Below are 12,754 nucleotides of genomic sequence, written 5' to 3'. Positions count from 1 at the left end.
CACGCGAAACAACACTGGCATGCACGTCATCAGCGCATAGATATTTCAATATGCCATTTGCCGCATTATCATTATAAATGTTAACTGTTTTGATATCTGCTAAAAAATAAAAAATTGCATTCTTTCAGCTTTTAATTAATTAATTAATTAATTTAATCCATGCCCAATCTACATAGCGTGTTGTAACGTGTAACGACCCAGCGCAACAAAACAGCTGTTTATATCGCAATTGTTGACGGCGAGAAATAACAGCCTTAAATTTACTTTTAAGATGCCACAAGTTACAAAAACGAGCGAAGAATTTGGTAAGTGGCCGTAAAATTGCATTAAATTGTTTAATGTTAACACACGTTTTTCTTAGATGTTGTCAAGTACTTTCTACAGTTGCTCGACGATGACAAGGATATGTCCTCTGGCATAGCGGCCATTAAAACGTTGCTGATGATATTAGAGAAGAAACAATGTAAGCGTATATCTGTTTTTATAAACCAATAATAATCATAATAATAATAATGAACTCTCAGTTGGCACCATACATATTTTGCACACGACAATGCGCGAGGCTGTGGCAGCGATGCGTAATACGGACCTGTCCATAGCAGCCATCGTGTCGGCCGGCGAGCTCTTCTGTCGTTTTATAACACTCAGTTTGGATGACAAGCACATGGAGGAGTGCCGCCAGATCATGTTAAATCGGGGCAAAATCTTTCTAACCAAATTACTTAATTCGCGTCAGGTTATTTCACAGCAGGCACAACGTTTTATAAGCGATGGCTGTCGAATCCTAACTCACTCCCGCTCTCGCGTCGTCCTCCAGGCGCTGATAGCCGCATCGCAAAACAAGAAGACCTTCCACGTATTTGTGACGCAGGGCGGCATCGGTAACCCTGGGCAAGTATTTATTATACAATGTCAATTATTGTTATCTTTTGCTTAATACTGTATTTTTGGTTAGGGAGGAGATGGTGCAGGAGTTGCAGGCGGCGGACATTGATTGTACGCTTATACTAGACGCTGCCACCGGCTATGTCATGGAATCGGTTGACTTTGTTATGGTAGGCGCCGAGGCGGTCGTCGAGAGCGGCGGCATTATCAATCGCATTGGCTCCTACACAATGGGCTTGTGTGCGCGCGAAATGAAGAAACCCTTCTATGTGCTATCTGAAAGTTTCAAATTTTCTCGCCTATATCCATTGAATCAAAGAGATTTGTCCAACGAGTACAAGGTAGGCAAACAGGGTTGCCAAGCGGACAGCTTCTTATTGGCAATAAGTGCTAACAACTCTGTTTACTCCAATAAAAAAGCTAATTCAAGTCTTATTAGCTTTTTTTAGCGGCAGTTGGCAACGCTGCACCCGAGATTTGCGCTAATTCTGAATTAATTTTGATTTTTCGTTTTCAGTACTCGCGCAAGCATTTAAATGATGTGTCCAAGGTGCATCCACTGGTCGACTATACACCGCCCGCATATATCACGCTGCTCTTCACCGATTTGGGCATACTGACGCCATCGGCGGTCAGTGACGAATTGATCAAATTGTATATGTAAGGCTAATAAAACTACAAGAACTGGTTTCAAAAATTGTGATTACACCGAAATACATAAATACGTAATATTGGGGGGCTATATATGCATATACATCTAATCTACAGAAATTAGCTTCTAACATGTACACATATATATTACTCTTAAAATTTATATTCGAAGTCTACGGCTAGAAGTGAATTTCGCTCGCATAGTAAGCATCGAGATCATTCTCAACGTCGTACTCGGAGCCCAAGTCATCGTCGATATCCGCGCTGTAGCGTGACGTGTCGCTGCTATTACCATCCCCGTTGGTATACTCGCTATTATACTCCTCGAGATCATCCGTATAGACGTCGCTCTCCTCTTCCATGGCAAACGCTGCACCCTGCGCCAGCTGTTCCTCGAAAGCATCGTCGGGCTCATCCAGGTCGCTGGCATTCTGTGTATAAAGGGTTTTATTTAGTTGTGGATTTAATGGTGTAATGGTGTTTTCAGGTACCACTTGTCCCGTTTGTATGTTAATCTCGATCTGCAAGCGTATGTCCATGACCAGGAAGGCGGTTGTGACCAGCAATGGGATTGTCAAACGACTCTTCCAAGCCAAATCGGTAAGGAACAGGAACACATTGCCAAACGTCGAGTCCATTATGATGTTTAGTTAATTTCCTTTTCCGCCTCGTCGTCTTGCTGCCCTTGTTGCTCGATCTCTACGGTCTGTTCCGCGAGAGCGTCGTATTGCACGATCTGCAATGTTTCGCCCACGGTTACCGCCTGGACGGGCAGCAGGTGACGATGCAGCCGACCGCTCTCGATGGGCGTATCAAAATCGAGCAGCTGCTCGAGCGTTGTCTCTGGCACACCGTTAGCGGCTAGCAGGGAGCGCATGCAATCCTGTTTCTTCTCCTGCAGCGAGTCCAACAATTTGTTGCCCTTTTGCACTTTCTCCAGTTTTCGCTCTACGTGGACGGGCCAACAAATTGAAATCGAAATGAAATTCAAATCAAATACACGCATGATCCTTTTATACGCACCTAGCAATTGCAAGTAGTTTGCCGAATCTGGCAGCGGCTCGATGCGTTGTGAGCCTGTAACATTACTCTCGGTTTTCCTGTCGTCGAAATCGGATTTGCGTCTGTTCTCTAATTTATTAGGGTTGAAATTATCTTCGAATTTTTCAATCACTTCGGTATTTCCGTTTTCTGGTTTACTGCTATTATTTTTCACTTGCCAGGGATCGGCTTTGCAAACTGACATGTTTCACTTACTCTAAATACATCAGCGTAAGCTTTTAAGCAAATCGTCGTCGTTGTTCAAGCAAAGTATCAGGACTCATAATAATACATCATCTGTCAGTGCGTGTGCTAGAGATGAGCGCGTGCTCCGATTTTCCATGGCACGAACTAATATTGTCGAATCGTGCGTGCTCGTATCATGCACGAAAAACAAACACGCGCCTAACTATACGATAGCTAAACTACCCTTACCGGTTGATTGTTATGGCTAAAATGCGATTATATTCAGCAATAAATTATTAAACTCATTAGATTTAAAAAAGAATAAACAACTACCCAACATTTTCCAGCACTACAAGTCTTACAGCTGTGCCACTAACCAAACAGCAGTAGATATTAAAAAAAAAATACCAACTACCCAACATTTGCCAACACTACACGTCCAACAGCTGTGCCACTAACCAAACAGCAGTAGATATTAAACATTTGCCAACACTACACGTCCAACAGCTGTGCCATTCGAGAGGCTGAACTTATTTTAAAAACATTCCTAGATTTGTGTTTAATCCGTTTTTGAAAATGGATATTTCGGCGCTATCAGAGCCAAGTTTCTCTGCCGCCGATTGGATAAATGCAAACTATAAAAAATATACGGAAGAGAATAATAAAAAGGAGGGCGCAACTGCCACCACGTTCATACAAAGCTACGTGGCCAAGCTGCAGCTGTATGTGCAGCAGGTGAACTATGCCGTCGAGGAGTCCAGCCAGCAGGTTGTGGCCAGCATGCCGCGCATCGCCAAGGAAGCGGCCACGCTGCAATGCGATGTGGCAGCGCTGCAGCAGAAGATGAGCGCAATGCGCCAGGAAGTGGCCGCCGTGCAGGAGGAGACGGGCGACTGTATGGCCACATTGGAGCGCTTGAACACATTGCAAACCAAACTGCAGGCGGCCAAAGAATCGTTGCAGGAGTCGGACGGCTGGGGCAACCTGCTGGCCGAGCTGGAAGACTGCTTCGAACGCAACGATATGAAGGTGAGCTGCTCCGCTAGAGAATTTTGTAGCACCAAATATACATAACTAATCTTTGCAGGGCGTGTGCTTAAAGCTGACAGCGCTCCAAAAGTCGTTGCAAGCGCAGGAACAGCTACCGGGTCATGCTGAACGGCAAACGCAGGTGGAGGACTTCAAGAATCGTTTGGAGGCCATGGCCTCGCCCAGCCTAGTCCAGTGCTTCGCTGAGTCGAGTCTGGCACAGGCACAGCGGCATGTGGAAATCTTCAGCAGCATTCAACGATTGCCGCAGCTGCAGCAATATTATCGGGCAGTGCAGAAGAATATGCTGCAGCAGCAGTGGAAGCAGACGCTGGAGCTGCAGGTCAGCGAGTCGCCGCAGCAGCACTTCCTCTCGCTCTACTACGACCAGCTGCTGGAGCATTGCCAGCGTCAGCTCAAATGGTGTGTTCAGCTCTTTGCCGCGGAGCCGCTGGACATGGCGCAGTCGCAGCCATTTTTGGTCATCGCCGAGCTTTTGCCGGCGCTGCAGCCGACACGCGACGCGCACATCCTGCAGCTGTTGAAGAGCTCTAATGAGCGGCTCGAGCTTTTGGCCCAATACGCTCAGGCCAATCAGAATTTTGTGCTGCACCTGAACTCAACGCTGGAGCAATCGCAGATCAGCTTATCGGCCGATTTGCATCGTCAGCTGGGCGAAGCGATCTTTGAGTATTTTCACAAGTTTATACAGCAGTATCCGAGGCTGGAGGAAACGCAGCTGTCCACGCAAGTCGATCGCTTGCTCTCCAATCAAGCGACGCCCAGCGATGCAGTGCGTCATCTGGAGGAGAGTACACGCAAGCTGTACGAGTGGCTGCAGCAGGCCTGCGCCCGCTGCCAAGCGATAACCAACGATCTGGCGCTGTGCAAGCTGATCACGGTGCTCGGCGGCATCTTCAAGCGCCAGCTGGAGAACTTTAGTCGCACCCAGCGCCAGCTGAGCCTGAGCCTTGGCAGCGGCAGCAGCAGCAGCGAGGGCACGGCGCGCAGCGAAAACTGGTCCCTGCTGCAGTACACCATGTCCCAGCTGCAATGCCTCGCCGATTTCCAGCTGCAGCTGCATCAGTTCGAGCAGCAGCTGCATCTGCGCCTGGTCGCGCTCTCGAGCCGGCTGCAGCGATCCGCTGGCGGCGCCATTAGCATCTATCAGACCTGTGAGCCGGCAATGCGCGCCCAGCTGCTCGCAAATATTGCCGATTATCAGCAGAAGAGCAGCGATGCGACCGGGGCCACCAGCGCGGACAGCTTGGGCATCTTCCCCCAGGTCTATGTCACACTCAAGACCTATCTGGCCGAGACGCACGACATAACGCTGAACATCCTGCTGCAGCCGATCGAGGCGCATTTGGCGCACATACGCCCGCCCGCGGAGGCGTACGCCACGTCGGGCATCAATATGCCCGCGTTCAGCTTTGCGCCGCAGGAGAGCATCACGCAGATTGGCCAATATTTGCTCACGCTGCCGCAGCATCTGGAGCCGCTGCTCCTGTCGCCGTCCGCACTGCTCAAGCAGGCTCTGGAGCTGTGCAACATCAAGTATACGCAGGCGATACCCTGCGCCGACGTCCTGCTCTCGCTGGTCGTCGAGCAATGCTGTGTCATGTACCAGGCGCAGCTATTGCAGATCAAGTCGCTGCCCGCCTCCTCCGCGACGCAGCTCAGCGTCGACATTGAGTACCTGTCGAATGTGCTCGAGGAACTCGGCCTCACCATTAACCAGCAGCTCGCCCAAATCCTCACACTGCTCAAAGCAGCACCTGACCAGTACCTCAACCTGAGCAGCGGCTGCGAGCCACGCCTCGTCACGGCCATCCGACAAATGCGCAACATCATTTCGACACAATAATTAACATCTAGAAATTGTCAGATTCCTTATTTATCTTATCTTATCTTAATATATCTTAAGCTGTCCTCAGTCAATCGAATCTTCTCCGACTCCATCTTTTCCCTAAAAACGTTCCCTTTTCAATTCTTTCATTCAATTTAATTGCACTTTTTTTAGATAGGATTTATATGTAGCTTCAAGGAAAGTTCAGGGAAGACTTCCTTATATAAATTGTATTAATATTTTATCTTAAGCTGTTTGTCCTCCAGTCAACCTTTCCCCAAAAAAGTTCCTTCTCTTTCAATTCTTCAATTAAAGAAGATTACATTTTTTTTGAATAAGATTAAAATGAAGCTTTTAGCTTCCATCCTGGGAAGACTCTTAATTGTTTTTAGTTTCCATCCGACTTAATTGACTTGAAATTGGAATCGCAAACGAGATTAAAGAAATAACTTGCTTCGTTTAATGCCGGAATCCGAAATCTTCATGAGCTCAATGCAAAAATATATTATATATTACACGTTTTAGGGCTATATTTTATAGAATTGCCAGATCTAAGTGGTGGACACCTCCTCGCCCATTTTGTGGACTGCCTCGGGATGTGCTGCTGCCTGATGATGCGCCTGCCACCAGTCGATCACATATTGCCGCAGGCTGGAGAGGGCGAGCACAGAGTGCATGTCCAGCTGGTGCTCCCGGACCAATCCCTCGCAGTATTCGTCGCGCGGGCAGGCGTAGTTGCCGCCAAAGCTGCGCATGTAGCGAACTGTTGCGATCTGTTCCGGCCAATGGCGGGCGACGCAGTCGAGCAGCAGATCCAATTGCTGAACGGACAAAGCCAGATATTGCCCGGCGTTGCCGGCGGTCTTCTGCAGCACATTGAGCAGACGCGCCAGACTCGACGTGGAGACGCGCGGCGAGAGCAGCGGCAGCAGATGGAGCAGCACCAGACGATGCAGCCGCAGCTGGACATGCGCAAAGTCGGACAGCTCCGACTGGCTGGCCGCAACGGAATACCACAGATTGTTGACAATGCTAATGATGCCCTCGATAATGTCGAACTGATGGAACTGGGTGTCGCGAATGATGCCGCTTAGCCAGGAAAGGATGCCCACGTGCTCGAGCATGATCTTGACGGCGCCGGGTATTTTCACGCACGTGGACAACACGGAGAGCAGCAGCAGATTGGTGTCCAGCGTGGCCAGATTGGAGTTATAGTAGCTGAGCAGCACCTTGAACGTGTTGGTCGAGACGAGCAGGAAGAGATCGGCGCTGCACTTGATCCCATTGCTCAGCAGCTGTACGATAAACTCGCGATATTGCTGATGCTCCGGCTCCTGGGAGTAGAAGAATATATTGAATTCGGGTATGGTCTGGAAATTAAAGCTCTGCTTCAGCTGCAGATACATCATCATGCGCTTGTACAGCAAATGTGTGGGATCCGTGCTCAGATTGAAGCTGTGCGCGATGAAGAGCACGGGGATGAGCGGAACGCGTGGAATGCCGCCGTGTGTGCGTCGCTGGGCGAGCCAGGCGCTGCGCAGCTCGGCCAGACCCGACTGAATGTTGTCGTAGGCCTGCGTCCAGAGCGGCTTCTCGTAGAACTTGGACAGCTCGAAATGGCTGCGATAACGTTGCTGACAGCACGCCGCCGCCAGACGCATATCCTTGTCCAGGGAGGAGAGCGCACAGAAGCTCAGCGAGAGCAGGCCATTCTGGACGGGCCACTGGGCACGCACTGCGGACTCCGGCGCGAAGCAGTGCATCATTAGGGGCAGCATAAAGGCCGGATCGTAGCAGCGTTCGTAGAGCTCGTCGCGCTTCGGGCACAGCCGGCGCTGATCCTGCGCGAATTGTGTGTCGCCCCGTTCGATGCGCTGCTCCAGCGGATTATCGCCAAATCTCAGGGATTTCTTTGCGGGATTAACAAACTCTAGCGCCGGCAGCTGTTGGCTGGCGTGCAACGTCCGCCAAATGGGAAAGTTCTCGATCGTATATTGGCAGTTTTGGCGCACAATCAAAGCGAGCACCTGTCCGACATTTGTCTCCTGCTGCTGCAGCTTGGCGCGCTCATCCGCATCGGATTCGCGCAGCGCATAATGCGCGACGGCGCCTTCGCCCCAGACGAAGGGACGATACTCGGCTAGGCCCACATCGTAGCGCTCGTAGTGCTCCAGGAGGGCGAGAATATAACGATCCGCGGGCGTCAGGCTGGCATGATACGAGCCCAGGAGGATGGGTATGTGGGAGCTTTGCAGCGCCGATGGCGCCTTCCGCGCCAGCGTCTCGAGCAGCTGCAGCAGATGTGTCTTGACGGCGCTCGGTTCGCTTCCCAGCAAATGATCAGAGCAGCAGGAGTGCGTGAAGGCCAACTCGTAGAGTAGAGCAGCATCCGCCTGCTCCTCCGCCTCCTCGCTGTAATCCTTGTAGAGGCGATCGCAGAGGAAGGCGAGCAGCTTCAGCAGCAGCCCGTTGATCTGCTGCTGCTGCTGCGGCGGCGTCTCCTCGGCCATGTGCAGCGCCTGCTTCAGGCAGCTGCGACAAAAGTTGAGCCAATGCGCGGCGCCCAGCAGACGACTCCAATCCGGCTTGGAGGAGTCCAACTGCTGCTCCTGCTGCCACCAATCGTAACAGTTGAAGGCCAGCTGCTCGAGCTGCTCCAGCTGCACGCTTTGCTTTCTCAGATCAAGCGCCAACATTTGAACATTCAGATTGATGTAGTTGACAAAGATTTGGGCCTGCTGCAGTGCATCCTTGCTGGCGGCGAGCGCTTGGCCGTAAATCGCGCGCAGCACGCGCATTTGGAACAGGCCGACGGCATCGAATTTAAGCTGCTTCTGGCAATAATCCAAGCACTCCGACTTGGGCATGCAGTGGGCAATTATTGCCGCACTGGCCTCCGGGTGCTCCCGATAGATGTGCGCCGCCTTTTGCGGCTTCTCGATGCTCTTGAGGATGCCCGTCTTGTAGCTCTGATAGCAGCGCTGCAGCAGCGCCGGCTCCAGCCGGTAGCCACGACTGAAAGCGACATCCAACAGTGGATAAATCAGCTCCTTCTGGTCCACGTGCTCGGGGAGAAGCTGGACAAATGTCGTCGACAGCTGCGCGTTGCGCTGCAGCAGAAGGCAGGCGAGTTTTATGGCTGATTTGCTCAGCTTGCGATTCGTTGAGGTGAAGAAGCATGTGAAGAACTGAGCGTGGCAAGCGGCGAGATGATGATGCCGGCTGCTGAGGAACTCCAGGAGAGCCGTCTCCAGCTGTTCCAGCTGCTCGGCGGGCAAGGAGCTGGCACAAAATTCGCCATAGTAGCTTTGCAGTCGGAGCATGGCTTGAGTGCAATCCACGACGTGCTCCTCCTGCTGCAGCTGGGCGAGGCGACGCAACAGGCGCAGCAGCAGCTCAAAGTAATGTTGCGCCGCCAGGTAATCGCTCGCCTCGAGCTTTTCCGTGAGCAGCTGCAGCATTTGGGCGCATTCGCCCGCATTCAACTCGAAGGCATCCACCAGGGCGACGCACTCGAGCAGCTGCGCCGGCTGCTCAACGAGCTTCAATCCTGCCCGATCCTGCAGAGCAATCTCCAGCGCCAGCACCAGCTGTTGTCTATAGTAGCTCGTATAGTTGGCAAATCCGGGCAAGGTGCGACAGTGCTCGGTCAGGCGACGCAGGCAGCTGACGTAGTGCATCTCCGTTTCGCTCGTCTCGCTGAAGAGGTGCGTCGCGCGCAGCTGGCTCAGCCGTATGCTGTAGATGTAGTGCAGCAGGCGCTGTGTGTGCGTCTCCTGCTGCGCCCGCTCCTGCTCCTCCTCATTGGCCAGCACGGCGCTCTGCTGGCCGCCATCCAGTTGGGCGGCAATTTGCAGCAGCCTAATCAGGCAGTCGGCTATCAGTTGGGATTGGCCCGCAGCGAGTTGCTTGCTCTGCACCAGCTGGTCGAGCAGAAAGAGCAGCTCATGGACGTAGATCATGTTGCGATGCGGATTGCGCAGGCTAAGATGCAGCTGCAGCTTGTTGCCGTCCGCCAGCTGCAGCTCAAAGTGTTTGCCCGGCGACGGCTTAAATATGTGCTCAAAGGATTGCGAAGGAGGAGCAGGAGTAGTCGTCTCCAGCACCAGGCGCTGCAGCTGCGCCAGCTGTGGCCAATGTTTGGCAATCTGCGCGGGAAGTTCACGTAATCCCCGCCCGATTTCCATGTAGTCGGTGACACTGTACAGCTGCTGCACCTGCTCCGGCTTGGTGTGATAGTGATAGAGCAGCACGCAGACCAGCTCCACGTAGGCGTCGTGGGGCGGCTCTATGGCCACGCCCTGCAGCAGCAGCGGCATCATTTTGCTCAGCGTCAGCGTTTCCACGTAAGCTTGCACCGTTTGGCCCTGTTCAATTTGGGCGAGGAGTTTGCGCAGATTCGCCACATTGCTGGAAGTCGTTCCGGCAGCCGGCAGCAGCTGCTCCTCCATCTCCACCTGGGACAAGTCCAGCGAGAGTATGTTGAGCAGAATGCTTGTGACATTGTCCACGGTTTGCGCATCGAAGCCGATTAGGGCCTCCAGCCAGATGTCAATCTCGTAGCTGCAGGAGTCGAACATGCCCGTGTTCCGGAACAGGCTGTGCAGCAGCTCGCCGGCCTCCGACTTGACCGCGAGATCATCATCCTCGAGCATGTAGGCCTTGACGAAGGAGCGCAACACCTTCTCGAAGAGCTGCTCCTGCGGATGCAGCGAGCGCGGAAACAGCAGCAAAATCGTCTTAATCGATTTAAGCTCCAGCTTTATCTTCTGCACCTTGTCCAGCTCTTGAGGATTCGCCTCCGCCACGTGCGCCGCATCAAAGTTTGTCTCGTACAGCGGCCGCAAGACATCCAAATAGTCCAGAATCTGGCTGGTTTTGTTCACAAACGCGCGATTCTCCTTGCACATGATTAGAATCAGCTCCAGGGTGACCGACAGATGCTCCAGCACATGGACACCTGCCTGCTGCCGCTCCTGTATGCTCATGTACAGCGAGTACAGTATGCTCTCGATGGGCGGAAAGTTGATCAGTAAATGATTAAGCAGCTCGAATTTAAATTTACGCAACGAGTTGCCCGCACGCTTCGACTGCTCCCGCAAGGCGACAACGCCCACATAGTTGCTGTACTGCGTCATCATGGCCAACAGAAGCCGGTTGACGGCGAGGCGTATCTTGAAATCGTTGCGCTTGAGCATATGCTTGCCGACAATGTGCAGCAGCGCCTCGATGGGCAGACAGAGCTCCTTGATCCAATAGCTAAAGTCGGTCAGCGTCATTTTGTCCATGGCCGAGGACAAAGCGCTTGGCGGCACCGCCGCAATGATCTCGGCCAGCAAATCGATGGCCGCGGGCAAATCGTCGGTTGGCACTCGCATTGGATTCACAAACGAGGCGAAATTGCGCACCGTGTGCCTGCCCAAGTCGGGACACGCTTGCAGCGTCTTCAGTATGAGCTCCCTTTTATTCGGATCGGCATATGGTCGGTAAAGGCTGCCCAGGATTTTGCCCTGCAGCTTGTTGTGCTTCTGGCGGTAGTTGGTCATCGCATCGAAGCTGATGCCGTGCTTGCGCGAGGTGAAGAGCAGCAGCAGCAACTTATGTGCGGCGGCGGCGACAACCTCGCGCTCCTCCGGCACAAACTTGCTCGACTTGTGTCCCTTGTAGAAGACGGCCAGGCCCTGGGGTCCTTCCCAGTCGTAGAGGCGGCGCAGATACTTGCAGCATTCCAGATCGAAGACATGCACCTTCTTGGTCTTCAAGATACTCGGATTTTCGAGCACATATTGGCGCAGCGTGTTGAGCACCACGCAGGCGGTCACATGGTCATCGTAGACCAGACCCTTGGCCAGCACCCGGATCAGATGCCCGCGATCCATAATGTTGCGTATGAGCAGAGCATTGCCATCGACCAGAAAGGCCAGCACAAAATGAATATATGCCTTGCGCACCGTATCCTCGTGCTGGTAATCGTGCTTCGAATGCGATAGCATTTCGTTCATGGTCCGCACATTCGAGAGTATATCGTAGGAGCTGAGCACCTGGCGGCCCAGCTGCGAGTCCACGCACACAATTGCCGTCAGCAATTTCAGTGCGTTGCGTCGATGTTTCGGCTGTGCCGACTGCAACAGTTGCTCCAGCACCGCGCCATGCACCTTGAGGAAATAGCGGCCGGCATGGGCCGCCGACTCCATGTGATCCTTCTGATTGGTGAGTATCTCCATGATGATGCGCTGCAGCGCCTCGCTGAGATAGCCCACATGCAGTATGTTGGTCTTGTCGATGCGATTGAAGGCTTCGGCCAACTCCAACGGCTTGCCGCGCTTCTCAATATACTTGGCCACGATCCTGGGCCTCACTTCGCACATGTACAGAAAGTGGCGCAGTTCTGTTCGCAGAAAAAAAATCACATAAAAGGAAATCTAAATGAATGAATCTTAATCGTACCTGTTATAAAGTTGTCGCCGAGCAGCTTGCTTCGAAAATGCATCATTTTGAAATCATTGGGAAACCGCAGAGGCTTCTCCTCCGGCTCGATGCCCGAGTCGGGGCTGATTTCCGCTTCATCTTTTTCTTCCACAGCTGCCTGTTCGTTTCTGTCCCTTTTACTTTTTGCTGGGCTATCGGAAGTTTCCAACTGCTCCTCATTTGTTGCCTCATTCGTCTGTTCTTCAATGTTCTCCTGTTCTTTTGCCTTTTTGGATTTTTTCTTTGGCGTCTGGGACTCCTTTTGCACCTTTTTGGGTACCGCTATTTCAGCATCATCTGGTTGGTCTGCAGCTGCAGCTTCATGTTTTCTTTTCCGTTTATTCGTTTGTATTGCCATCTTTATATGTCTCTGGCCGTGTTTTCATATATAATCAGCCAAATTTGATAAAACTCTTATAAAAAAATAAAACACACGAGCCGCATGCACGTGTAGTACGCACAAGTATTTAACAGAAGTATTTTTCAGTAGCGATTTTCGTGATGTGCAACAGTTGAGCTCAAAGTGTTATAAAAGTCTTTTTGGCGCTCTGGCAAAATATTTTGAATAGACTATAAATATAATTATTGTAATTTTTATTTATTGCTGCATATTTCACAAAATATCAATTTCAATAATTAAACGTT

The 12,754-nt window shown here is 51.7% G+C and overlaps 6 protein-coding genes across 6 annotated transcripts in view; 3 read left to right on the top strand and 3 right to left on the bottom strand.

Annotated features, from left to right (window-relative positions):
- LOC135436632 (broad-complex core protein isoforms 1/2/3/4/5) overlaps positions 1-12,754 on the top strand; it is a 48,860-nt gene that overhangs the window by 17,949 nt on the left and 18,157 nt on the right. The window lies entirely within an intron of this gene.
- On the top strand, positions 57-1,582 carry eIF2Balpha (eukaryotic translation initiation factor 2B subunit alpha). Its single transcript, XM_064694749.1, has 5 exons — positions 57-305; positions 362-463; positions 525-891; positions 956-1,226; positions 1,403-1,582. Exons 1-5 carry the CDS (start codon positions 272-274, stop codon positions 1,547-1,549), a joined length of 921 nt encoding a protein of 306 aa, XP_064550819.1. The 5' UTR covers positions 57-271; the 3' UTR covers positions 1,550-1,582.
- LOC135436969 (uncharacterized) lies at positions 1,571-2,174 on the bottom strand. Its single transcript, XM_064694751.1, has 2 exons — positions 2,028-2,174; positions 1,571-1,967 (listed from the first exon to the last, which is right to left on the bottom strand). Exons 1-2 carry the CDS (start codon positions 2,172-2,174, stop codon positions 1,716-1,718), a joined length of 399 nt encoding a protein of 132 aa, XP_064550821.1. The 3' UTR covers positions 1,571-1,715.
- LOC135436968 (uncharacterized) lies at positions 2,183-2,876 on the bottom strand. The gene is made up of 2 exons (XM_064694750.1): positions 2,560-2,876; positions 2,183-2,484 (listed from the first exon to the last, which is right to left on the bottom strand). The coding sequence occupies exons 1-2, from the start codon at positions 2,780-2,782 to the stop codon at positions 2,183-2,185; spliced, it is 525 nt and encodes a 174-aa protein (XP_064550820.1). The 5' UTR covers positions 2,783-2,876.
- Cog7 (conserved oligomeric Golgi complex subunit 7) lies at positions 3,251-6,105 on the top strand. Its single transcript, XM_064694745.1, has 2 exons — positions 3,251-3,792; positions 3,851-6,105. Exons 1-2 carry the CDS (start codon positions 3,340-3,342, stop codon positions 5,657-5,659), a joined length of 2,262 nt encoding a protein of 753 aa, XP_064550815.1. The 5' UTR covers positions 3,251-3,339; the 3' UTR covers positions 5,660-6,105.
- On the bottom strand, positions 6,079-12,572 carry LOC135436964 (nucleolar pre-ribosomal-associated protein 1). Its single transcript, XM_064694744.1, has 2 exons — positions 12,089-12,572; positions 6,079-12,029 (listed from the first exon to the last, which is right to left on the bottom strand). The coding sequence occupies exons 1-2, from the start codon at positions 12,465-12,467 to the stop codon at positions 6,193-6,195; spliced, it is 6,216 nt and encodes a 2,071-aa protein (XP_064550814.1). The 5' UTR covers positions 12,468-12,572; the 3' UTR covers positions 6,079-6,192.

This window comes from Drosophila montana, unplaced genomic scaffold (genome assembly GCF_035044405.1).
Source record: "Drosophila montana isolate Dmon_TW-CO22-7 unplaced genomic scaffold, ASM3504440v1 contig_3733_1, whole genome shotgun sequence".
Classification (NCBI taxonomy): Eukaryota; Metazoa; Arthropoda; class Insecta; order Diptera; family Drosophilidae; genus Drosophila; species Drosophila montana.
The sequence above is the reverse complement of the archived record's forward strand: the minus strand, read 5'-3'. Positions and strand labels throughout refer to the sequence as shown.

What these genes read in the sequence shown, in the direction of transcription:
- LOC135436968 (XM_064694750.1), bottom strand. Translation starts at nt 2,782, where the DNA reads ATGTCAGTTTGCAAAGCCGATCCCTGGCAAGTGAAAAATAATAGCAGT. An exon ending in AAACTACTTGCAATTGCTAG is followed by an intron (nt 2,485 to 2,559) that starts GTGCGTATAAAA and finishes CCGTCCACGTAG; the next exon opens with AGCGAAAACTGGAGAAAGTG.
- eIF2Balpha (XM_064694749.1), top strand. Translation starts at nt 272, where the DNA reads ATGCCACAAGTTACAAAAACGAGCGAAGAATTTG. An exon ending in GATATTAGAGAAGAAACAAT is followed by an intron (nt 464 to 524) that starts GTAAGCGTATAT and finishes ATGAACTCTCAG; the next exon opens with TTGGCACCATACATATTTTG. An exon ending in GGCGGCATCGGTAACCCTGG is followed by an intron (nt 892 to 955) that starts GCAAGTATTTAT and finishes ATTTTTGGTTAG; the next exon opens with GGAGGAGATGGTGCAGGAGT.
- LOC135436969 (XM_064694751.1), bottom strand. Translation starts at nt 2,174, where the DNA reads ATGGACTCGACGTTTGGCAATGTGTTCCTGTTCCTTACCGATTTGGCT. An exon ending in ACATACAAACGGGACAAGTG is followed by an intron (nt 1,968 to 2,027) that starts GTACCTGAAAAC and finishes CTTTATACACAG; the next exon opens with AATGCCAGCGACCTGGATGA.
- Cog7 (XM_064694745.1), top strand. Translation starts at nt 3,340, where the DNA reads ATGGATATTTCGGCGCTATCAGAGCCAAGTTTCTCTGCCGCCGATTGG. An exon ending in TCGAACGCAACGATATGAAG is followed by an intron (nt 3,793 to 3,850) that starts GTGAGCTGCTCC and finishes TAATCTTTGCAG; the next exon opens with GGCGTGTGCTTAAAGCTGAC.
- LOC135436964 (XM_064694744.1), bottom strand. Translation starts at nt 12,467, where the DNA reads ATGGCAATACAAACGAATAAACGGAAAAGAAAACATGAAGCTGCAGCT. An exon ending in CGGCGACAACTTTATAACAG is followed by an intron (nt 12,030 to 12,088) that starts GTACGATTAAGA and finishes TTCTGCGAACAG; the next exon opens with AACTGCGCCACTTTCTGTAC.